General features: G+C 39.7%; 1 protein-coding gene across 1 annotated transcript; it reads right to left on the reverse strand.

Annotated features, from left to right (window-relative positions):
- Positions 1-9666: 9666 nt before the first annotated feature.
- Positions 9667-15672, reverse strand: pyya (peptide YYa). The gene is made up of 4 exons (XM_018698387.2): positions 15531-15672; positions 14131-14318; positions 10743-10823; positions 9667-10038 (listed from the first exon to the last, which is right to left on the reverse strand). The coding sequence occupies exons 2-4, from the start codon at positions 14316-14318 to the stop codon at positions 10014-10016; spliced, it is 294 nt and encodes a 97-aa protein (XP_018553903.1). The 5' UTR covers positions 15531-15672; the 3' UTR covers positions 9667-10013.
- Positions 15673-25164: the final 9492 nt, after the last annotated feature.

Consider the following 25164-nt stretch of genomic DNA (forward strand, 5'->3'; position numbering starts at 1 on the left):
TGTTAGATGACGGTAGTTTTGCCAGTCAACAAACATTGACTCTCAGATATAATATTTAGATACTTTTATTTTATTTTTTAATTTAAGATAGCCCCTTGAGATGAAGTATCTTGTTTTTAAGGGGGTCCTTAAAGTCTGTGTAAAGCAGTATGAGTTCTGAGTCAGTCACACCACAGAAAAATGTACTATTAACCACCCAGCTATAGATAAAATTAGGCTCCAAAATTATGGCAATAATAAGGAGGTCTCTCTGCTCTGAGACGCTGGGGGCGTGTCTGCTGAAGGTTCGGAAGTCATACCCACTCAGAGAATGGTGCAGCATAGTGACACTTAACATCCTGTTAACATTCTGTCACACCATGACCTGAAAATGGATACTAGCAGCCTTGGAGTTGTACAGACGTACATGTTTGAGCCACCAGAGCCAGAGTCAAGTTCAGAGCCTGAGGACAATTTCTTATTGTTTTGGAAGGTTTAGAGATTACACTTTTATTGATAAAATGGCCCGTCTGTCTTTCAGGGACTCAAGAAACAAGTCAAACTGTTTATACAGTCATATCACTGTTGTTTATTAATATGGGAAAACAAAGTATAATCATGTCACACTAATAGAGGCAGACAGTGAGCAATGTCAGCGGGACAGGAGGGTGAAGGCCAGGGAGGGAGATGGTCGGTTTGGCCTCATCCAAAAGTGACAGTGGATTATGGATGCATTCCCATTATCTCTGATGAAAGTTTGTAAAACTAAATGGGGTGAAACAGTCACTGCAGAGACAGGTGTTGGTGGTGTTCCTCAGCTCTCCATCAGTGTGACTCAGGGAGGATGTGCTAGCTAGCAAAACTTAGAATAACATGTAGTCAAGGCGAAACACTGATGTAAATGCAGTTCTGCTATTCATAACAGCTACAGTGTAAGGGGCAGGGTTATGCTGAGTGGTGGCTCCAGTGTGTAATTGAGCCACCTGAACATGAAACTGATGGAAAACTGTGAAATAGTGTAACTCTACAATAAAGTAACATATAGTCTACAGACTTTACATGTTTTCAGGAACTATTCTCTAACATGAATAATGTGTTTCAAGACAAATCTTAGAATTTGCTTTATTTTAACACAGGCATACAGACAATACACTTACACATAACTCTCCCGGGCCTAGCCACTCCACACCCGCCGATTCCCCTTGGTATGCCACAGTATGTTAAAAACAAGTAAATTAGTGGAAGTACTCAATTAAAAACTTAATCAAATTGATTAGAGGCTTTGTAATTAATTAATCGTAATTAATTGCATTTTAATCGCATATCAATATTTGACACAAGAAGCAACATTTTTCAATTCAAACAGATTTTGGTAGATGACTAAATCAATGAATAGACATATACATATGTTTAAACAACAAAGTCATGTTTATTTATTAGTTTTTGCAAACTTCCAATGTCTAGAAAACATGTTTGTGTGTTTTTTAAATAAAACACAGTACTTTCAAGTACATTCCAGAAGAGTAGTAAAATGGTAAATAAAATATCCTTGGCCAAAAATAAACAGAACAGCAGTTCAACAGGCCACATCACACACCACTGTCCAGCACCACCACCACCAAGATATGCAGCTCATCAGTGGGGACAGGCCACTTAAGGGTCACAAAAACTCTCCACCTGGTACTGTTGCCAGGATGTAGAGCTCTACGTGCACCAGAGTGACACCTGCACCTCTCAGAAGGGGCCAACACAGCGCTCACACGTACCCTGGCAACAGTACCAGGTGGGGGCCCCCATGAAGCCAACATCCTGGGACCTTTCTCCACCACAGAACGAGGCAACCACGACATCCATGGACTACTTTTACCAACTGAGAATGGATCCAAGAGGCACGTGACCTGACCAGGCGAGCCCTCTCAGATGCTGGAGTGAAACAAGCTTATGGGGCCCAAGTGTGGGGCCTTTCCCCCAAACTAATGAGTGACTGGACTGGACCTTGTACTGTTCTTGAGAAACTGTTGGACATTGTGTACAGGGTGCTGCTGGTTAAGAGGAACCAGGTGGCAGTACTCCACCCTGACTGGCTTGCACCCTACCAACCCCTGGCTTCAACAGTGGGCGAGTCAGGGGCAGGGAACCAACCCCAGCCATGTTCTCCACGACCCACACCTGCCAGTGGGCCATCTGGTGTCAATGCCAACTCCCCCAATGCCTCCGAGAATTTGTTGAGGACACTTGAGTGGCTGGGGACAGCTAACCAGCTAGGTGAGGGCAATCTAGCATGCTGCATAGGGATATCACAAAAAAATACTTCAACATCCTGCGGGAAGTGAAACAAAGCAACAACTCTGAGAGTGGCAGGATAGAGGAGAGAGTATTTAAAGTCCAATTCACAAAGTTCTTTCTTAACAGAATCAAATTGGTCTCTGAAGTAACCCTGCAAGTCAGAATAAATGTGGATTCACATTTCCTTAAATGTAGGATCTGCAGTTTATCCTGGAAGATAAGGAATTTTACCAGGATTAGCCTTGAATCAGTTCTTGAATCCTGGCAGCTAGTGGGAGAATGATGCACTTGGCTGCTCAATAACAGGCGGTGTTGGAAAGTTCTCTTTTACTGAAGAGAAGTGGGATTAGATGGGTCGTAAAGTCCAAAATATCTCGGCCCTTGGCTTGCTCGGGAACATGAAATAAATGAAGATTAGAAGAATGGCTTCTGTTCTCAGCATCTTCGACTTTTTCCTTCAGATAGGAGTTTTATTTTTCCAGTGTTTTGACACGATTTTGAACTAACCCTAACCCTAACCCTGGCAGTGGGGAAAAACACACACATGAGCTTCCACTTGAGAAGCTGCAGCTTTATTTTCTGTAGCAGCGATGGACATTTATTATTATTCAAACAAACCAGCTCCCAGTCTTCTTCTTCTTTTAGTTTTATGGCAGATTGTAAACATGACTTAAAAAGGTGCATACCACCACCTACTGTACCAGGGTATGTAGCATGTGTTATTTATATGATGCTTAAAAAAAAAAAAACACTAAACCAAATCCTACTAAATCTACTAACTCCAATGATATATTCCTATATCTTTCAAATATTCAACAACAGCTTTCTGTCTTTCCTTAACCCCTCCCCAATATCCCCAATATACTCTTAAGGTCCCACTTTCTTCCTGTCTTTTGTATCTTTTGATTTCATTTTTCCCTCTCTTCTCTACATTCCCTACAATGTAACAATACACGTTCTACACTCTTTGTGATTTTACTTTCCAAACCTTCGTCTGATTGTCTGTCCCTCACTAGGCTCAGCATAATCTACACATGACTCACACTGTTTCCCCTGCTCGTTCTCCCAAGCTCAACCACTCACTTGCTGCATACACACACACACACACAACTGTACTGCCCTCTACTGGAAAGGAGCTACTCTAACACTATCACCACTCCGGATGGGAATTTTAACAGAATTCCAATCCAGCACAATAGCACACATTTTAGCCAATATACTGTCCTCACTTACATTAAGTCCATTTTAATAAATACAGTATAACCCACAGGTTTCAAGTCCATTTTGGGTGGGATGGCAGCAAAAAGTGCAGCTTCAGAACAAATATTTAGCAGTCCATTTGTTAGTGTGCACATACTACAGCCAAACAAAAGGCACTAATTAAACTCATTATACAGCTTATGGCTATAAACCTCTTTGTGTGTGTGTGTGTGTAAATGAACATGTAAAAATGAGCTTGAACAGCTGGCTTTAACCCTTAATGTTTCTGTGAACTCTCCATTTAAACTCAAGAAACAGTTAATGAACTCTAACATTCAGTGAGCCACCCACTCCCCATACTTGGTCTCCCCTGGTGGCTCAGCCTTTGAGAACGATGAACTGGAAGATGTTGCTCTGCCACACTACCCCCACTACTCAGTCAGTCAGTTTCTTCCGCTTATCCAGAGTTGGGTTGCAGTGGCAACAAGCTAAGCAAGGCATTCCAGACTCACTCTCTATGGAAAGGTTTTCCAGCTCTTCCTGGGGGATTCCAAGGTGTTCCCAGGCCAGATGAGATATATAGTCTCTCCAGTGAGTTCTTGGTCTACCCCACAGTCACCTCCCAGTTGGGTGTGCCCAGAAAATCTCCAAAGGAAGCCACCCAGGAGGCATCCTAACCAAATGCCCATACCACCTCACGCAGAGCAGCGGCTCTACTCTGAGCTCCCTCCAGATGTCCACACTCCTCACCCTGTCTCTAAGGCTGATCCCAGAATTTCCGCCCAGCTGAAATTGAACCCTGCATCAATCTCAACTCTCTCATCAATCCAACGGTGCGGGGGGGGGGGCGATCTCTTCTTTCGGTCACTACCCCAATCTCATGACCATAGGTGAGGGTTGGAAGGTTAGATCGACTGGTAATTGAGAGCTTTGCCTTCCCAGGGTGCTGACTGTCACCGTTCTGTGAGTGTCCTTACTGTCCTTACTCTTAGATGAAAGCTAGTAGTGTGCACTTGAATTGGGTTGCTGATATTTGCGGGAGAGCCCTTTAACTCTGCAGTCTGACCATGTGCTTGTTCTTGTAATTGTCCATAGTTAGTGCCTCTTGGCGGATCGCAGCAGGTGGTCACTCTCTGACTACAGCATCACCAAGGACATGATTCATTTCACAGGACAGTTTTCATTCATTATGGCATACGAGGACATGGTGCCAGACAACAATGTAACCTTCCTTGCCACTTTGCGGGTATTATCTGACCTGAGTGCCCAGCCAAATGTGCCTTGCAGCAATAGTGTGAGGAGCTGCTCTTGCCACTGATATTCCTGGATCAGGCAGTTGACCAGGTAGTGTGAGGAAATAGATACTCCACACCAGCCATTAGCATCAGAGTATCCACCAAATGGAGCAGGGGCGTCTGACTGTCTGAGGAGCCCAGTGATGGTTCTCTGGCCGTAGACTCTTGCCTCAGCATCCCTGATGTTCTGCACACTGAGCAGGTAGGCCAGATGAGCTTGCTCATATTTAAGATGGAGCACCTCAGTCAGCTGCTTCCCCATGTCTTCAGGTGATCTGCCCCTGCGCCTCTGCTCATCCATCACAGATTTACAGATGGCCTTTTTATATGTGAGGAAAGCTGGCACAATGTTAGTAAAGCGCTTTGGTAGCCTCTCCAGCTCACTGGGGCTTGTCAGCATACCAGTACTTCTTGCACTACTACTACCACTACTACTAAAATGTAGTACTGGCCACTGATGCCAGTAATTACTCTCGGCCTTCCTACGCCAGAAGAAGCTACCTGAGGATTGGGACAGACATGAAGACAGGGCAGGATGTAATTGTTCCTAAGCCTCTCTGTGATCCCATGCTCTGGCTTCCAAATGAAAAATGGATGCAGCTGGAAATATTGTGGTGATGGCAGATCAGAGATTGAGTCTATGAGCTCAGGATGAGGTGGAAAACGCCACAGGGACAGCATATTCATGGGGTGACATATGGAACGTGACCCTGGCTTCATCCATATTTTCTGCTGGTGGGAGCAGTTCCACTGGGCAACATCCTCATCATAGGCAGGGACAGAGGAAGCTGGCTGGTGTGGAGTCACAGAAGGGACAGAGGCTGCTGCAAGGTGCACAACAGGAGGGGGTGGACAAGGTAAAGCTGTAAAACACAAACAAAATAAAGCACAACAGTACATACACAATAAGAGAAACAGAAAGACACCTCTATAAGTGATTGGAATGGGTAAAACAATATCACACACATTCCATACCTTCATCATGCTCTGTGTCCTCCTGTAGCGCCACAGGGGCAACACTCTGTGATGATCAGTCTAGGATGGTGAGATACAAACAGGAGAGGCATATGTGATATCCATGTTACAAAACTGAATGTGTGCCTACATTTTCTTTCTCATAGCATTTAAGAAAAAAAAAATCACTGTCAGGAAGAGGTGGGGCTGCTGTTATCCCAGGCCTTAAAGAATGCTGGGATTTTGGCTCTCTATATGCTCTGAAAAAATGTTCAAACAAAAGTTAAGAAAAACTGTTCCTTATAGAGGGAAAAGACTCTGAAGGGGCAGATGTTAACATTATGTAACATTACGTACAAACTATTCATGTGTATGAAACAGTGGTAACTGATATTCATGTGAGATACACTGATAGTATAAGAGGACTACTTATGTGAAAATGCCATACTCTCTCTACACACCTGATACCTGCTCCCCAGCAGTGAGGCAATAGCGAGCAGCTGAGGGGGTACTTGCAATGGGGCCTTTGCTTTGGCTATGGGATTAAAAGAAAAAAAAGTCATGCAGTTGGAATAACATCAAAGATGGCTTACAGAGCAAATGAGAAAATATAATAACCTTTCAAAGAAGAAACAATCACAGTGGGGTCATCAGGCTCAGCATGTCTGGAAATAGTAGCAGTAGCTGTTGGCTTAGTGCTGTGTGCTATAAAAAACTAAAAAATAAAAAATCTGTCATCTTCCCCACACATACCAGTCTGATTATGCTTCACGACCTTTCTTTTCCTGTTGTCTCTTTAGCTAACTGGTAATAAATACCTGTTTTGTTAAATTGTGAATCATTTTTTGAAATGTAATGAAAACAGGTAAAGAACAGACACAACAGACTTTATTGATCCCTTTGGGATGACTCCCTCAGGGAAATTACATTTTCAGCAGCAAATACAGACAGAACACATCACACAGGGCAGTACAACAACAGTTTGCGAACGAAAGACAGGGCAGCATGCAGGACAGTTAGCAAATGACACAGAATATAAATAGAATAGCAAAAGAATATAAATAGAATATAATTAAGGGTGATATTTAAGATAAAAATGCTGAGTATTCTGGACTCTGTATGGCATTGACATAAATAAATATAAATATGCTGAACTGTATATTACTTGAGTGTTCAGGTGGGTTATTGCACTTTAAGGGGGGCTACCACTCCCTTCTGTGCTCCATACCCTACCCTATCTCCTCCTCCCCCCAAGTGAGGAGTTGTAGAGCATGATGGCATGGTGGACGAAGGAGTTCTTCAGTCTGTTGGTCCTACACTTGGGCAGGAGCAGTCTCTCGCTGAACAGGCTCCTCTGGTTGCTGATGACGGTGTGCAGAGGGTGGCTAGCATTGTCCATAATATCCAGCAGTTTGTCCAGTGTCCTCATCTCTGCCACCGTCACCAGAGAGTCCAGCTTCATGCCGACCACAGAGCTGGCCCGCCTGATCAGTTTCTCCAGTCTGTATGTGTCCTTCCTGGATATGCTGCCCCCCCAGCACACCACAGTGTAAAAGAGGACGCTGGCAACCACAGACTGGTAGAACATCCATAGCAGTTTGCTGCAAACATTGAAAGACTGCAGTCTCCTTAGGAAGTACAGCCTGCTTTGTGTCTTCCCATACAGGTGGCTGGTGTGCGTTGTCCAGTCCAGTTTATTGTCCAACCTTGTAGACTTGTAGAAGTCCACAGCCTCCACCTCAGCTCCCTCTAACAGGACTGGTCGCGGTCTTGGTCTGGACCTCCCAAAGTCAATGACCAGCTCCTTCGTCTTAGAGGTGTTGAGCTGTAGGTGGTTAGTGTGGCACCATGCAGCAAAGTCCCCCACCAGTCTCCGATACTCCTCCTCTCTGTCATCCCTGATGCACCACACGATGGCTGTGTCATTGGCGTACTTCTGTATGTGACACAGCTCCGAGTTTAAAGAAAGTCTTCAAACAGGTTTCACACTTTATTAAACTAAGTCCACCTACCTCGTTCCCTGTCAGATTTAGAAGGAGACAGACTGAGTATTTCTCTCTCCAGCTCCTCGTCCTCCTCCCAGATTAAACAATAATGTTATTTGTGTGTTAGAAGCATTAAATGTTTACATGAGATCAGAATTCATATATTTATGTGCACTGACCTAGTGTGCCAGATGTCCGTGTGGAGGTACTTGACGTTGTGGGGGTTTCTGCAGGTAGTGGGGAGGACTTGGACCTCTGCTGCTTGAGGAGGTACTGCTGACGGTTATACACCTTGCTGTTTTTGATGCACTTCACTCCTAAGATGAATTCAGCATACCCGTCGGCCCTGTTCTCCCAGATCTTCCTCCAGGTGTCCTTAGCCCTAGCTCCAAAACCAACAATGTTGACACATTCATGCCACACTGGTGGTGCTGGCTTCCTGGAGACTAGGTACTCCCTTAGGTCCTCAATTTCCTGGAAGCTCCTTGAAAAGTGCAGAAATGACAGCAGGCTGTCTTTGCTGTGTCCCTGGGGGTTGAAGGTCCCATCTCTTTCCTCCTCCTCCACCTTTTTGATGAGGTAGATGGTGTAGCCAACATCATTTTCAAGGAGCCATCTGAAGGATTTTCCCTTGTATTTGCCAAACTACAGGATGTACTCCCCCATCACCTCCTGACAGTCTGACATATCACCTCCTTGCTGAAGGACCACAGTCTGTGAGCAAGTGACTTATCCTGAGGCGAGTGGTTTTTTATCCTCATAGCTTCAGGAGGGGTCCTGCCATAGATGGTCTGATGGACCCCTCCTGAATGCCACCTTCATCTTTGCAGGGAGGAAGGGGGGAGTCTTTTTCATTACAGCAAAACACCTTTATTATTATTATTATTATTATTATTATTACTATTATTTACTACAAATGTAATCAAACTTTACATTAATCTGAATTTTAATAACTAGGTAACAGTATTTGATATTACACTGACTAGATGAAAAATGTACACTAAGCTACTGTTTTGTGCTGTATAGTGCAGTACTGTGCTGTATGATGCTGTACTGTACTGTAGTTTTAATGTTATCTCTCACTTGTAAGTCGCTTTGGATAAAAGTGTCTGCTAAATGAGAAAAAGTAACGTGTATATTGGAGAACAGTTGCTTATTAATCTAACCGTAAAGTATCAGAAAAAAACTGAAAAATAAGCACCACTTATTGATTCTTGGCGTACCTTTTTTGGTCTCAACTAGTCCCGGTTCGATCCCCATCAGACACTGCACTTTATGCTGTAGAAACCATTTTATGAAAATTTTTCACTTTTTAAGCTTTTTACTGTTTTGCTTATTCAACTTTTTGCAACTGTTTATGCTTTTATGCTATTTTGCTATTTACAACAATTTTGCAACTTTGTAATTGTACTATCACTACAACTGCTTTTACTACCAGGTCTTGCACTGTGGACTTCAGTGGCGAGATCAGTAACGCGGATGCCTACCAACCCAAGGTCTCGTGTTAAAACCCTGACCCAGACAAATATCAAAAACCCCTCCTGAGAAAAGTAATGATAACCATAATGATAATAATAATAGATATTGTTATGAATATGTTGTGCATTTTGCTATATATATGCAATTTTACACAGTACCGTGTGGTCTTCAGTGGTGCAGTTGCCTCTCGATCACAAGGTTGCCGGTTTGAATCCAGCAGCGGATGGTTATAGCTTTTAAAAAATTAGTATTACTAATAATAATAATAATGAAATAGAAGAGCAATGGTGGGAATGCTGGAAGCATTGCTGGAAGCATTGCTGGAAGCATTGCTGGAAGCATTGCTGGAAGCAACGGTCATTGGTTGGGGTCATAAATGCTGGAAGCATTCACACACATTTTCTGCAGGAAATGCAAATTATCTAGTTAGAATATAAGATGCATAAACTCTTCACATTTAGAAAAGAAAAACATTTTGAGTCCTCAACAAATTTTAATCACACAGAAGAGTTTTATTAATTTATTCTGATGTTACATTTTACAGGAGGAACAGTAAAACAAGAGTAGGGGGACATTGATGCTCACACACATAGATACAGTTCAATCTTCAGATTAGTAGCACTAATCTCATATATATTTTATTTTAATAATAAATGATGTATAAATATGTTCTAATGAGTGAGATGTGAGACAGTGACAAGAGAAACTGAGAAAGCTTGTATTCTGGTCAGTAATGGTCATTGGTTGGGGTCAGATTCAGGGTTTGGAGATCAGAGGCACAGATTGTGGGACACACAGAGGGAATTCCAGATGAAGAGGGAGAGGGATGGTGGAGTCACCACATGTAGGAATCATCATATCTGTGGATAGACACAAAAAGAAGAAAGAACATGTAACTATAACTCTGGTATTTTTGAACCTGAGCCTTATTTTCCCATGGTTTTAGGTGTAAATGATATTAAGTCAGTGCAGTATTGAGTAAGAATGGCATACCTGACAAGAGACCTTTTTCTAAATTAAAGTAGATTAAGAGTTAAGATTAAGAATTAAGAGTAAACATCACTTTACATCCCTACCAGACTCCACTGACAAAAACAACTATTTTACCTGAGCTGCTGAAATACCACCCTGTCAATCATTTACATCCAACAAAAAAATATTGGTCCACAAATACCAGAGTTATACTTCAACATTCAGATATTCAGTATATCTCTTATGTTCTCAAATTTAAAACCACTGCTCATCAGGACATGGGAAGCCTGTCTTCTACTATTATATATATGAATGAATTACCGATGATTTCAATACTTAAACCTTTTATCCTACTGTCAAATTTTAAACTTCTAATTTATTTAGTGCTGTCTGTGATTGTGTCTGATGCTGTATGTGGTTTCAATATGTCTGACTGTCTAGTATCTAGTAAAAGAAGTCTTGATCTCAATGAGATTATTTAATTATATGAAGCTTATATGATTTGATGAAAATGATAATAAATAAAGGTTGAAATATGTGTTTAGTCTAGCTCACGTGACTCCTTCAGCAATATGCGTGTGAAGGTCTTTACCTTGATCTCTGGTCTCTGTTGCTGTCTGCACCAAACAGGAGCTCTGCAACCATATCCTCTTGAGCTGAACGCTTTCCATACCTGGGAAAGAGATAAAAGAGATTTTTAAAATGTGTTATTAAAAAAAAAAACCTACTATTTTTACAGTTGCACTTCTTTCAGCAAAAAACGTGCAATGTATTCTCATTCTATAATTATTTCTCCATATGGAGTTCCATATTCCCACCCTGGATTCAGATAGTGTTCACACATGTAAGGGGCTCATAGGAAACGCTGCATGAATGTAAGTCAGTATAACTGTTTGTGATATCAACTTAACTGTTCACTGTCCTACAGTCATAACAGTGCGGACTACTTTTCCCATTAACACATTGCTTCCATCATTAGTCTCCTTTATATCTTTAATTTCAGTGGTCGTTGTGGCTCACAGTGTCAATGGACCAGTGTTATGTTGTATATTCTGAGACTTCTTATCTCTCTTTCTGTCCATTGCCCTCTTACCTCTGTGTAACTTTACAAAAAATGTGTCTCTTGTTTCCCTCCCTTTGCTCCTAATGTTTTAATTTCACAGTCAGATTCAAATTGTGCATGTGCGTGTTTTAACGCTGGTGTATCTAAGTAGGTGTCATCTCCTAGTCTGCATGCGTCTTCTTATTTTATGCCTTTCATAAGGAAACCAAGAGTCCAAGAGAGTCCCAAATGTAAAATCACGGAGCCATTTAACAGGAAGTTTACTTGGTAATGTGTGTGTATATGTGTGTGTGTTTATGTGTCTGTGTGAAAGAAACAGTGCTACTGAACTCAACCCTGCAGTTCCTCAGTTTTCCCATCAACCACCTGTTCCACCTCTCTTTATGACCCCAGCACCCAATCTTACGCTTCGTTACACACACTAGGAGGCGTGTGTCTTGCCCTCTAGGAAAGCAATCAAATACCTCACATGCTCTCTCATGCAGCTGTCACACAGTGCAACACATCAGGATGTAAAATGTTTTACCCCCTCATAATGGCCCATCTGCATTCATATATCTCCCCTGAATCTCCCTGGTCGGTTCTGCTTTTATTTTATCTCTGACTGTTCTCGCTGTTCAACTATATCAGCTTTGTCTGTCCATGTCTTTTCCTGTCTGATTGTCTGTCTTTTTTATTGCTCTCTCAATCCAATGGTCAACTTACCTCTTCTTGTGTTTTGCTCTCTCAAATGTAATTTTCATTGTTTTAGAAATATTTGCCTATGTTATAGCTCTCATTTGAGGCACAGACCTAAGCATAAAATTTTTTGAAGGGTATTTCCAGAATCCTCAATCACTCCTCTAACCATTGGGATGAAAAAAATATTTTGTCTGATTTCTAACCTGTTTTCCAAGTTGCAGGATCTTATCTAGGTAACCAGAAATGAAATATCTGCTCACTTTGAAAACAGAGGCATAATAATAGCATGATGCTTTGAATGAAAATATAAAATATCAGAACTCAACATCATAAGGTATACCAATATAACCGGTAATAAAATCTGTAATTGTACAAATTGAACAAGGAAATATGTCACTTCTGGCTACCATCTTTGTTTGAATTGTGGAAAAGGGGCACTACTTGGATAATGGCTTAAAAAATTTTTATCTTTTGTCAAAGACAAAATTTCTATCTATATTTTTTCATCAAGATGATTAAAAGTGTCCTTTCATTCTGGAATGAATGGTGGCTGAATTTTGTTGTTGCTGTTCTTGCTGTTAGCTAATATGTAAGATGCACAAATTGGGACCTTTGTCTTACAGTCTTAGAAAATGTTTTTATATTTTTTCAATCTTTCAGTTATATTTTCTGTAAATTTTACTTAAATTCAGAGCAGTACTGTCAAGAACAAGTGTTTATAAACTTAATATAAGTACACTCTAAAATGCCTGTCTTACATATACATATACACATACATTTAGCAAGAAATCTGTTGCAATCTGGAATTATTGTTTCAGTTTGCCAGGAATAAAATTCTGTTGAGAAAAATACTGAATCTTGGTGGAAAAATACTTGGTCTAAAAATAGTAGAACCAACTTAAATCAACCAAAAAGATGCCCTTGTTTTCATGTTTTTAGTTCTAGACGCTAGTATTTTTGTACAGTTACAATAACATGAAGTGTCATGTATACCTATAAACCAAGGGTACTTGACTGCCCAGATCCATCATCTATATCAGGAGTGGCTCTATAGCTGACAACCATCACAATCTCTAGCATTTTTCTGATACAGTCAAATCTTTAAACAAGCATAGTTCTCTTAATCACATATGATATATCAAGTAAAATGCTCAATGCTTAATGCCCACATTCAAGTGAAATGTGAAAACATTCTACTGGAAACAAATTGACTTTATATGGCATTTGGAATCTACTTTAACCAAACATTTAAATATCAACAACCTATTTGACTTGCATGAATGAAAACTGATGCTTATGAGCCAGGCAGCTTCAAATAAAAAAATATGCCATCTGACAATTCCATACTGGTGACTTTTACACCTTACAGCAGCAGGCTCAGCTAATTGGATTTGGGATTCTTTCTTGGATCCATCTGTACCGATTTTATTGCTCTGGTCCCGTTGATTTGGAGGCCTGGAGGTTTTGGAGAGTGGCCAGTAATCTAATCTACTGCCATTGTGTGCTGGTGAAGGGTTGGGTTAGGGTGGGTGGATGCATCACACATAGACAGACCTCCTGGCTTAAGTATGAGCAAGAAACTCATAGAACTCAGTCGTTATAATGACTTGAATAAAATAAAATGAAGTTCAACTCGTGTGGCACTTTCATTTGCTTAACACCTGAAAATCAATTTGGAGAATGGTTCTTTGAATTCTTGGGCATCCACATATAGTCCATTACACGAGGCGTGGTACAACAAACATACCTTCTTCTATATTCATAAGAACCGTCCCTGACTCCCTAAGATTTATCCTCTGGGGCTGTATGAAAACAACTCGGGTGGGTGTTGGGTCAGAAAGGGATGAGGGTATTTAGTTATTAGTAAATATGGCTAGGGTGGCCTGACTTTTTAAGGAGAGCAAGGAAGGGCCTTTTATTTTTATTTTATCACCATTACTCATACAAGTATCCAAGTTACTTATTATTCATTAGTCCTGCATTCAAAAGTAATATGTGGTTGTAATATTCACCACTTTGTTTGCCATGAATTTCTGATTTTACTTAGCTACATTTGTAGCTATTGTGAAAATTATTATTCAGTTTAGACACTGAGATCTAAAGTAGTCTATACTACCTTAAATGTGCTATGTTTTATTTGACTGGAAGCATTAGTTCCAAACATTTATGCCTTGCTTTATTGGAAGGTTAAATATAAGATTCTGCCCAAGTGTGCGTACTGTATGTGTGTATATACCTCTGTCTTGTGATCAGATTGATGTAGTGTCTCAAGGCGGTGTAGTACTTGGCCAGCTCCTCAGGTGGGGCATCATCACCGGGGTTCTCGGGTTTGGGGGGATAGGCGTCGGCCAGTGTTCCCAGACACACTAGCACACACAGCGCTACAGCCACCAGCACTGTCCATGGCTTCAGCATCATGGCCATCTGAGACAGGGCCGCAAGACAGCAATTACCAAATCAATTAACAAGAACTTTTAGTTTAGGCAGCAAAAGTCTTATTTTCCTTTGTAGCATCAAAATTCTGAAAATGTTACAAGTAATGAAAGACAAAATGTCTGGCGTTTATCAAAGCCCTCTTTAGGGGAGCAACACGAAAAACAAACAAAAAAAAAAAACAAAACAGAAAAAAAAAAACAACAACAAACAAACAAACAAAAAACCCCCCAGCAAAAATAAGTCTTTCCAGTTTTACTGTTGTAGTTGATTGGTACATATAAATAATAAAAAAAAAAAACATAAATCGACTTATTGTCAGGCTCTTGTCAGGAGTGTTGTTTAGTTGATGAAGAAAATGGATTGACTCCAGTGGAGGAAACTAATGCTGGGTTTGATGGTTGGTGTACAGTGTGTGTGTGTGTGTATTTGCCACCATACTAAATCATATATATAAATATCTCTCTCTCTCTCTCTCTCTCTCTCACACACACACACACGCACACACGCACTGCGTATCGGTTAAGGTGGTTTGTGTGCGGTTACTTTCAGTCTGGGTGCTGACTGAATCTCCCAGCTCGTCATTGAGTTGATCTCTCTTCAGGTTGAAAAAAAAAAAACACACAAACACAAACACGACCTCAGAGCTACGAACTGGTCAATATAACACTGAACCAGGAAAAGAACACGCAAATTTTCCACACGCAAATTGGGTGTCCAAAACAAAATAACCTTTTATAGTACCTTACTTGTGTTAAAAAGCCGTGACATTTATCAAATCATTTAACAAGTCATTTAGTCTCCTGTAATGTTTGAGGTGACACAAGCTTCTGCTGATCTGACCACAGAAATGTTGGCATGTTGAAGTCAAAGGTAAAACAGCCTGATGTAAAATGACGGGATTTTCTTTCATGTGCAAAAGTTGAAGAGGCACGGGTTTAAAAAACAATCTGACATTCTGTGCTATGACCAATGTGATATGGAACAGTAGCTAGACGCTTTTATTTAGGAATTTTTGCACACAGAAGTTGAAAAATGTCTTACAGTGCTCGATGTGCATGCAATTCTCTGTAAAACAAAATTAAGCAAATCGCCCTTTATATCGATGTCTGAGTGAATCAAGTAAAACGTCCTGATTCGTACTAGAAACAAATTCATCCCAGTGAAAAAAACAAAAAACTGATTGCTGAAATGTAGACTTACCTTTAAGGAGCTACAGGTGGTTTCTCACAGCAGCAGAGATCTGTTTGCACCGTCAAGGATTTTCCTCTTCTCTCGTCTTCTGTCAGTTTTATGCTCTGCAGGTCGCTACACATTGGTTTCAAACTCAGTCAGGGGTGATTTATATAGTTTAGGAGCACCGTAGAAAGGAGGAGTTACACTATAGTACAGGGTATATGTGTGCGTGCGTGCGCGTGCGTGTGTGTGTGAAGGAAAAGGGTGGGTGAAGAGAAATGCGTCAGATGGTGATGATGATGGACACATTACTAACGCGCCGGTCATGCAATAAATCCAGTGTTTTTGATAGAGTTTACAGATGACATTTTGGGTCGTGACACTCAAAGGCTACATCAGTGGAGAAAAGAAGGAAATATTTACCCTGGATTTCCATCTGCTACCTCCTGAAAATTACATGGACCCCTGGCAGCATCTTGACCTATGACCTCAACATTAACAAAGGAGAATCTCTATTTGAAATCAACAAAACATCACTTTACATGTCTAAATCAACCAACTGGAGTATTTGTCTTTTTGATGTTTTTCTTTTTTTTTTTTTTTGCTCCTCCATGTGCACTGCTCATCTGCATTTGTTCACATTTGCGAATGTGGTTTAGTTTTGGCGCAACACTGCAGCAAGGATTCAGTGAGCAACAACATATGGAAATATGACTAACAAGAATCATTGCAATTTGCTTTAATGCCCAGCTTGACTATGTATCTTTTGATTTGATCTGATTTGATTTGATGTAATTTGATTGCATTGACAAGTGGAGGCATTTGCCCCCGTACATAAATACTTGAGTTGTAGCATCTCATCAAAAAATATGAAAGTATTGCATAATTACATGGAGGTTACCTTTATTTTCTTTGTCATGCTCTAGAATGTGCAGACATTAATCTGTTTCAAATAATTACTATACCAAAAACTGGTCTAGTTCCTGTCACTAGGTGGTGCTCCTGTCTTTATACAGCAGTACAACAGACGAACATAAATGCATTTCATTGGAAAGTAGTTGTGTCAGAGTCAATAAGGAAGTGAGATGACGCAGTATCTCAGCTCTCCAAAGCTTTGACGCACAAACACACATGTTTACTATGGTTTTACGCATCACACTGTTTCTATTGAGCCTCCCTAGGCTTTCCAGTCTCCTGTAATCTTGTGACTTTTCCCTTTGGTATAATGACATCAGTGTTTTCCTACGGGAGTGTGTGTGTATTTTTGTTTTAGTTGTAGACCTATAGTAGCTTCATGGCCTGTCCTCTGTCTGCAGCTTAAAGCCAGATCTTGTTTACTTTTAAAATCTAATCTGTGATGTTTATCTGATTCACACTTATAATGCATTTATTAATTCAACTTGAACATCATTTGACAGTCACTTTTAGAATCAATTTTATTTATAATTATATATAGCTCAAATTTCTCACACTGACCAAACAAATAATATCAATATCAACTTGTATATTCCTTTCGTGTTATTATATTATTAGTGTTGGACAGGAAACCTTATTGAATTGTAGCCTACAGCACTGAGTTTGTCACAGTTCATCTTCCGTGTGTAATAAATGAAGTTGGTTTTAAATAACGTGTAGTGTAAATGCAGTCAAATTCTCTAAATACCACGGTTCTCTTTTCCTAATTCCTTATCAGTTCTCCTTCACATCTTTCCTTGACCTCATGACGTTTTTCATTGTGGTCAAGGAGAATTCCTCAGAGCATGGTAGAATAAAAAAAACAAAAGACAATACAATCACTGGCAGGCCGTGTATTTCACTCCTAGGCCTTCACTGGTGTCCAACCTGAATTAACCCACCTCTTAATACTATCATTATGATGTCACAGCAATAGAAACCATCAACAATATACAGAAAAAGATGAAATTATTATTATGTATTTATTTTAAAAGTACTTCCCAAGTGCTGTTAAACATTCAAACATCCTGGTTTTTAATTGGATGCTTACATTATTATACTTTGCACACAGAAACAAAATTATCCCCCCTGATGCTAATAGTCAATTGTGTATCCTTTTTGCTGGATAACAGCTTGCAGTCGATTGTTGTAGATTTCAACAAGTGTCTAACACGTCTCCCAAGAAATCTCCATCCATTATTCTTTGGCAAATCTCTCAAGCTCCTCCAGATTTGATGGCCTTCTGGCATGGACCTTTGTCTTCAGTTCAGTCTTCATGATTCCTTCCACCTTGACGAGATTCCCAGTTCCAGACACACTGAAGCATCCCCACAACATAATACTCCAACCACTGTGTTTCACTGTGGGGACGGTGTTCTTTGGGTTATATGCAACTCCCTTCTTTCTCCAAACATAAGCAATGTCCTTATGGCCAATGAGCTCTAGTTTCATCTCATCTGACCAAAGGACATGCTTTCAGTATGCATAATCTTTCTCCAAGTTGTCCTTAACATACTTCAGTTCGGCTTGAAGGTGTCTCTTCTGCAGAAGTGGAGTTTTTCTTGGTCTGCAACCTCACAGTCCATTCCTGTGCAGAGCTCTAGTAATAATCTTCTTTGAGACTAGAATTCCCGACTTGGCTAAGTCATATAGCGTCTTGGCAGTAGTTCTGGGGTCTTTAGACATGTCTCTCATTAGTTTTCTTTCCAGGGTCTTTGAAATCTTTAACTTCCTACCTCTGCCAGGCTTGTTCTGTACTGTGTGGCTCTCTCTGAATTTTTGGTGATACTTCTCACTCCAGTTCTTGACACTGTGATAACTTTGTATATCCTTCTCCTGCTTTGTGAGCATCAACAATTCTTTTTCTCAAGTCTAAACTGATTTCTTTAGTTCTTGGCATGATGCTTTCTCAAGTGACAGTTCAAACCCTTACTGAAGTTTTTATACTGTGTGTAAATTGGGAGATAACCCTCAGTTTGGATTTGATTTTAGAAGCTTTGAGCATTACAAAGTTAATCATTGCACAACAGTGGTTTGTGGCTCAATAAAAAGGTCAGTTCTTAAGGGGACTAAAAATATTGATAATATAATTTTATTTTTAAATATAATTTTTGTCTTTTCTGAAATAGTTTTGTTAGTGTGTGCAAAAAATGCTTTCTAAAGAAAATTAGCATGTTTAGAAATGCTCTGTTGAAAATTCCTTGCTCTGTTAAAAAAGCATTTAGGAAATTTTTGAAAAAATTTCATTGGGGGCTAATAATTTTGTCCTCAACCGTACAGAAATGCAGTATAACAGAACTTTGCATCACAGACAGGCAGCTATGGCTCAGGAGTTTGAGCAGTCGCCCACCAATCCGAAGGTTGGTGGTTCGATCCACTCTGCATTCCGAAGTAGCCTTGGATAGATATTGAACCCTAATTTGCCCTTGATGTGTGTCATCGGTGTGTATGCGTATGAATGTATATGTGAATGGGTGAATGTGACCTGTAGTGTGAAGTGCTTTGAGTGGTCGATATAACTAGAAAGCACTATGTAAGTACAGTCCATTTACCATGTCATGTGGCCAAAATAAATGCCATTATTAACACAATTCAGTGGGTCTCCAAACACTGCAGCCAGAGCTGAGCCACACACATCATCTCAAGCAGAAGCATCGATATTAACTAATAAACTAACAAAGACAATAAAAAAACAATAAAATATAGGCACAATGCACTTTACTCACTGAAACTGCTGAATATTTGTAAATATTTTTTAAAAGAGTTTCTGTCGAGTGAACATTCTCATTCTCAAACTTCTACAAGAAATGGGCAGGCTTGACTTTCAGCGATAACCTCCATATCGATAAAAAAGGATTTACTGTTGCACAAAAATATAATTCAGTGATTGTGACAGTGTTTAGGTCAGCAGAAAAGACCTTGCTGGCCCTGACAGCCCACCACTGAATACAATACATACAAACGTGTTCAGTGTTGTAGTGGAAAAGCTCTGCTCACAGTAAATAGACACCAAACATTAGAGAAGCAGTGAAAGGAGAAGGGTCCTGTCCTAATGATTGCCCCCATATGCACAAATTATAATTTAATGATACTTTCAGTGTTGGAATATTATAATAAAATGAATAAAATGTTTTTGGTTTACCCACTGACTTTTCCAACAAAATTCACTGTTAAACCACGAATGATAAACATATCTGTTTTTGTGCAATATATCCTTGTAATTCCAAGTATCTGTGTGAAAATTATGTTAAAGCTAAAAGAGCTTGCCTGTAAAAGTTAGGCAGTTTGATTGGTATTTTGTCAATTCCTCTTCATTCTTCAGAGCAGTTTGTGAAAGTAATTATTGTAGCATTATTATTATTAGTTATATTGATCCTAATTTTAACAGAGATGATGCATGACTGAGAAACTTAAAGAGAATGAAGCCCAGTAGAATAAATGAAGAATGAAGTCATAGCTGTATCCCTGTGTGATGTGTTTTGCACATTTTGGACAAACTGGGCTATATGAGCTTTCACACTAGAACAAAATAGTTAACAGAAGCTCTAATCCAGATCTGATTGATGTTGAAGATTACATCTTTGATACAAACAAAGAAAACATAAAGTAAATGTGGAGTAAAACACCTGCTTGTTCTTGGAGACTCAAGCAAGAGTATGTGTTGTGGTCATACCTACCTGTGTTAGCTTCAAGTGTAAAGGGTATCGCACATTTTTGTTTTCAGAATAACCAGAGCTAAGCAAACATTTTCAGTAAATGAGTGGATAAAAAATATGAGCCAAAATTAGACTTTAATTACCTAGTTTATTGTAACACTGCAGGTCTCAGAAATCCACAAGGAAAAAATTACTAATACTATGGTGATACTAAAACTAATGTGAATAATGTTTTTGACACCCACGTGTGCCTGTAACATGAGATTATTTGTTTGCTTGTTTGCTTTCACCTGTTAAATGTTGTTAAACCACAGGTTCCCTTCTGCTAGTTTATTACACAGAGAATGTATCACAGTTACTACTTGAAGAATTTCTGTGGCTGGTGAGCTAACTGGCCACATTTATGTTTGTTAGTTTTACCTGTGAAAAACTGATAAACAATAGCATTGTCTGTCAGGGTGTCAGTTCTGAGCCAGGGCTTTTCTTTTGTAGTTCTGTTATGTTTGTTCTATTTCCTGTTTTATTTTGTAATCACTGACCTCCCTCTTGTTTCAGGTGTCTTGTCTTCCCCTTCCTTCTGTGCTCCCTCCTCCTGGTGATTACCTACCCTGCCCTAATGTGGTTCACCTGTGTCTCATTGTCTGCCCTGCCCCTGTGTATTTAGTGTCTGTGTCTCCCTGCACTCCCTGCCAGTTCGTCTTGTGCCTCTACCAGACCTACCAGCCTTTGTGAAGATACCCGTTCTCTAGCAGCCATAGATTTTGACCCCCGCCTGTGTTTTTTGACCTTGCCTCAGCCCTAGTCCTTTTTGTACCGTTGCTTTCTCTCTTTACCCTCCTGTGTACCGACCTCGCTTGATTAAAGGACCTTGATTTTGGTAACTCTGCCTCTGCCACCTGTTTGCGCCTGTGTCCACATTGCTACGTCCTGACATTGTCACTATGAGCATGTTAGTTAGCTGGCGCATTTAGCGCAGAGGCTCACAGAGCTCTTAGCAGCTGAACAGTACAATGTGTTCAAAGTATCTGTCTAAGTGAAGCCATGACAAGAGCTGGTAAAACTGTCAAAATGCTAAGGAAAGGTGCTTCAGTGCCTGCATTCTTCACTCCTTTCACACAGAGTAAATTGGGACATCCTTCCTGTGACACAATCCAAAACTTATGGAAATCCTTACATGCTTGGCTGAACTCAGGTTTCTGTTCTGTCAAATTTATCCAGTTATGAGTAATTTTGAAAAATAAGACCACTGAATTTCTAGCATATATATATATATATATATATATATATTTGGCTGTAAATTGAAAACATCCTTTCTTTGGAGGTGTGACAGTGTTAGACAGGAAACCTTACCTTAATTGTTTGCCACTGCACCTATCTTCCAAAGCTGATAGATTCTTGTAGCACTGCAGTTTTCCTTTCCTATTTTCCTATTTTTTCATTTTTATTTTATTTTTTTTTACCACAGCCATGGTCCGCTTACATTGTCTTGTTTAATCTGATGATTACTATGAGTGTTTGCATTTAGATATTTGCTTGGGTGAAACTGGTAATGAAGACAAACCATCAGTCTTCCATCTGTATGTAGTGGAGTTCTTTGAACAGCTGAAGCGTAAGTTGCCATTTCATAGCCAGTGTGGACAAGACTGAAAGTCAACAGACACTTGGTTTAAGGGTTGGTCTGTGGTTTTATTTTACATCAGGATGCAAGTTTAATAGCAGAGAGGCATACATATCTGAATCAAGAAAATCTCATGATATCAATTACACGCAACTAATATGAAGGATATTAATATTCAAATTAAACACACTCCTTCTTTATTAACTCATATGTAATCATCTCTCTTACTCTCACTTCTTCCTTGGTCTACACAAAGGATAAATGTGTAAAACCTGACATATGTAACACAACGCTGTTCCAATAATCGAGAAAATTGTAATAGGATATCAGTATCTGCTCAAAATCTTGATATCTGATTATATAAATGTAATTGTTCTGCTAGAATATGGCATAGCTTTGGAAAAACCAAAACAAATAAAGGATGCATATGCATGCTCTTTTCCTGTTTAATGCTCCCTGCAAGCACATTGGATAAAAATGAGAAAAAGATTTATTATACTCCAATCATTTTACCCAAAGAACCATCATCCAGCTTAATGTCTCTGTCCCTAATTGTCTCTCTTTTTCTCTGTATTACATACACTGGGTCAATAAAAGCAGCACAAGCATGTCAGAGATTAGCTCTAAACCTTAGTCTCTTCCCTTAGCAAATACAGGAGCTAAGCCCTACTGTGTGTGTGTGTGTGTGTGTACTTGATGGGGCATATAGATGTGTTTGGAGAAGCCAACACACCATAGTTCCTTCTACAAATACTTTTACCTGTGATAATGGTTCATTGAAAGGGTAATTACACTGGCTGCAGTGTATGTATGTGTCATTGTACCCTCCTCTAGCCTCTTTACTAAGAATAAAGACAAATACAAAAGATGGAGAAGGGCATTGAAAGACACTGAATAATGTAAAACTCAAATGATGAAAAGTTTGGGGATCACCAAAATCATATATATTCATCATCAGGGAACCACAAATGCCAGCACCAAATTTTGTGCTGTTCCATCCTGTAGATGTTGAGATTTTAATAAAGATGTGAATTTTTGACCTGCAAAGTCAGTAGGATTCATCCTTTGGAGACTGTCATTTTATATAGAGGATAATATAAGTTATTGTATTATTATATAATATATAATACCTGTGCTAAATGTCATGACAATCAAACCAGTGGTTGTGGAGATATTTCAGTCTGGTCCACATTAATGACCAACATTGCCATTCACAAAGTCACATCACTAGTGTCGCAAAAAAACACAACACAACACAGAACAACAAAACAAAACAGAACAAAACAATAACCCGTATTTCCTTGTAAGTATTAAGCAACCTGCAAACTGTATGACACTAACAGCACATTGAGCTGCCTGCCCCATGGCAGGCTGTGGTTTTACCAGGATGATCCCAGCTTTGAATGTGAGTATATGTACTGTATTCATAAGAAAAACATTGCTGCAAAAGAGCATGTTAGAGCATTTGTGTCTCTGTATGCATCTTTGTGTCTGTGTCTGATTATATCAACAGCAGCCTTGTAAAGGTTAGAGTCAATGAAAGCGGGGAGGAAGAGTGGCAGGAAACATTTAACCAGTGCTGATAAAACACACAGTGCTGTAGCTGTCGCAACATGTCACTCAACTATGCCACACACACACACACACACACACACACACCATACATTCACACATTTATACTTGTATCTTCAAGTCTACAATATACAATACAACCTATTTTAATAATGTATATTTTTGTTCTGTAAAGCACATCCTAAGGAAATTTACATATAATATACACACATATATTTTGACACATTAGTAAGCATGTGTCTATGTACCAAAAAACACAAAATCATACACTCATACACATACACACTCACACAAATGATTTTAAGCCCATCTCCTGTCTTCATGTTCAGGATGCCTTCAGAGTTTGTTTAAGATCTGTATCTCTGCTCTGTCAGAACAATATGACAGCCAAACGTCACTGATAATCAATCAGCGCCAAGAACAAACCATCACTCTAATGGACCCTGCTGTGAATGTGCGTGCATGTATTTATCGCTTTACCTATTATTGTGTATTTCTGTGTGTATGTTTTTACCTAAATTGTGCATTAGGCTTATGCTCAGCTCATTCTCTGCACATCTCTTTTGCTAAAGCAGTCAAATCTCTAGCTGAGAAACAGGCCTTAACCCCTTTATTAAATAGAACTACAGATAATATTATGGCTGAGCTTAATGAGCTTAAGTTTCATAGCCGTATTATTACACTTTTGTTTTCCTTTTCAATACCATGCAGTAAATGAAATTCTGTCTTGCTGCTAACTCAATTATCTGTTCCCGTTGATTAACAAAGTGATGCTATCATGGTCCCTCATAGCCTCTTTTAATATCAGCATCTCAACAATTAGCAACACATGCACTGACTGAAGATTTATATACACTAAAGAAAAAATCTCGGAAGTAAGTTTTAATTACATATTAACCAGACTTATGGTGTCTATCTCAATCATATAACATTTAAATCTAAATCCAGTCAATATCATTAACTATTCGAAGTGTTCAGACAATCCATTGACTTTCAAAATCACATAGGACGGGTGACATTATTTCACCTGACACTCATCACTGTCTTGGTTGTTTTCTTGAGGTCAGCATTGAGATCTCTGCCATGGTCACAGAAGTTTATGTTTGTACAGATGCAAGGCATTGTGTTTTCCCTATGCATTTCCCAATGCCTCTGCCTGTCATTATACAGGCTCCTCCTCCTGATATTAAAAGGTAACTAGCTATATTAGTTACCTACTGAGAAAAGTAGCTTGTCAAAGTACTTTTGCATTACCACCAGAGTGACAGCGTTAGCCAAACTAAAAGACAGTCTTTGCTGTTTCAGAGCTGTAGCATCTGCAGTGTTCTTCTCCTCAACACTCCTCACCACTAATGTTGTTGAGCTATGCTAGGAGTTCTTCACAGCTGACAGACACTTCTCACCTCAAAATTAGCATTTCACCGTGATGTCCTTTTCTTTTTCACCCACAAATTTAAAATAACCACAGGGTAAGGGCCATTCTCTCTGCCATCTCACAAGCTGAGCTACACCTGTGCACTAACACTCTGTAGGATGGGATAGGTTCCAATAAATGGTAAATGGACTGTACTTATATAGCGCTTTTCTAGTCTTTTCGACCACTCAAAGTGCTTTACACTACAGATCACATTCACCCCATTCACACACATTCATTCAGCACATATTCTATATATTTTAATGTGCTTTTCTAAACACATTCACACACATTCACACACCGATGTGAAACACACACATCGGAGGCAATTTGGGGTTCAGTATCTTGCCCAAGGATACTTCGGCATGCAGACTGGAGGAGCCGGGAATCGAACCACCGACCTTCTGATTGGTGGACGACTGCTCTACCTCTACCTCTACCTCCGCC

This window comes from Lates calcarifer, linkage group LG11 (genome assembly GCF_001640805.2).
Source record: "Lates calcarifer isolate ASB-BC8 linkage group LG11, TLL_Latcal_v3, whole genome shotgun sequence".
NCBI lineage: Eukaryota > Metazoa > Chordata > Actinopteri > Centropomidae > Lates > Lates calcarifer.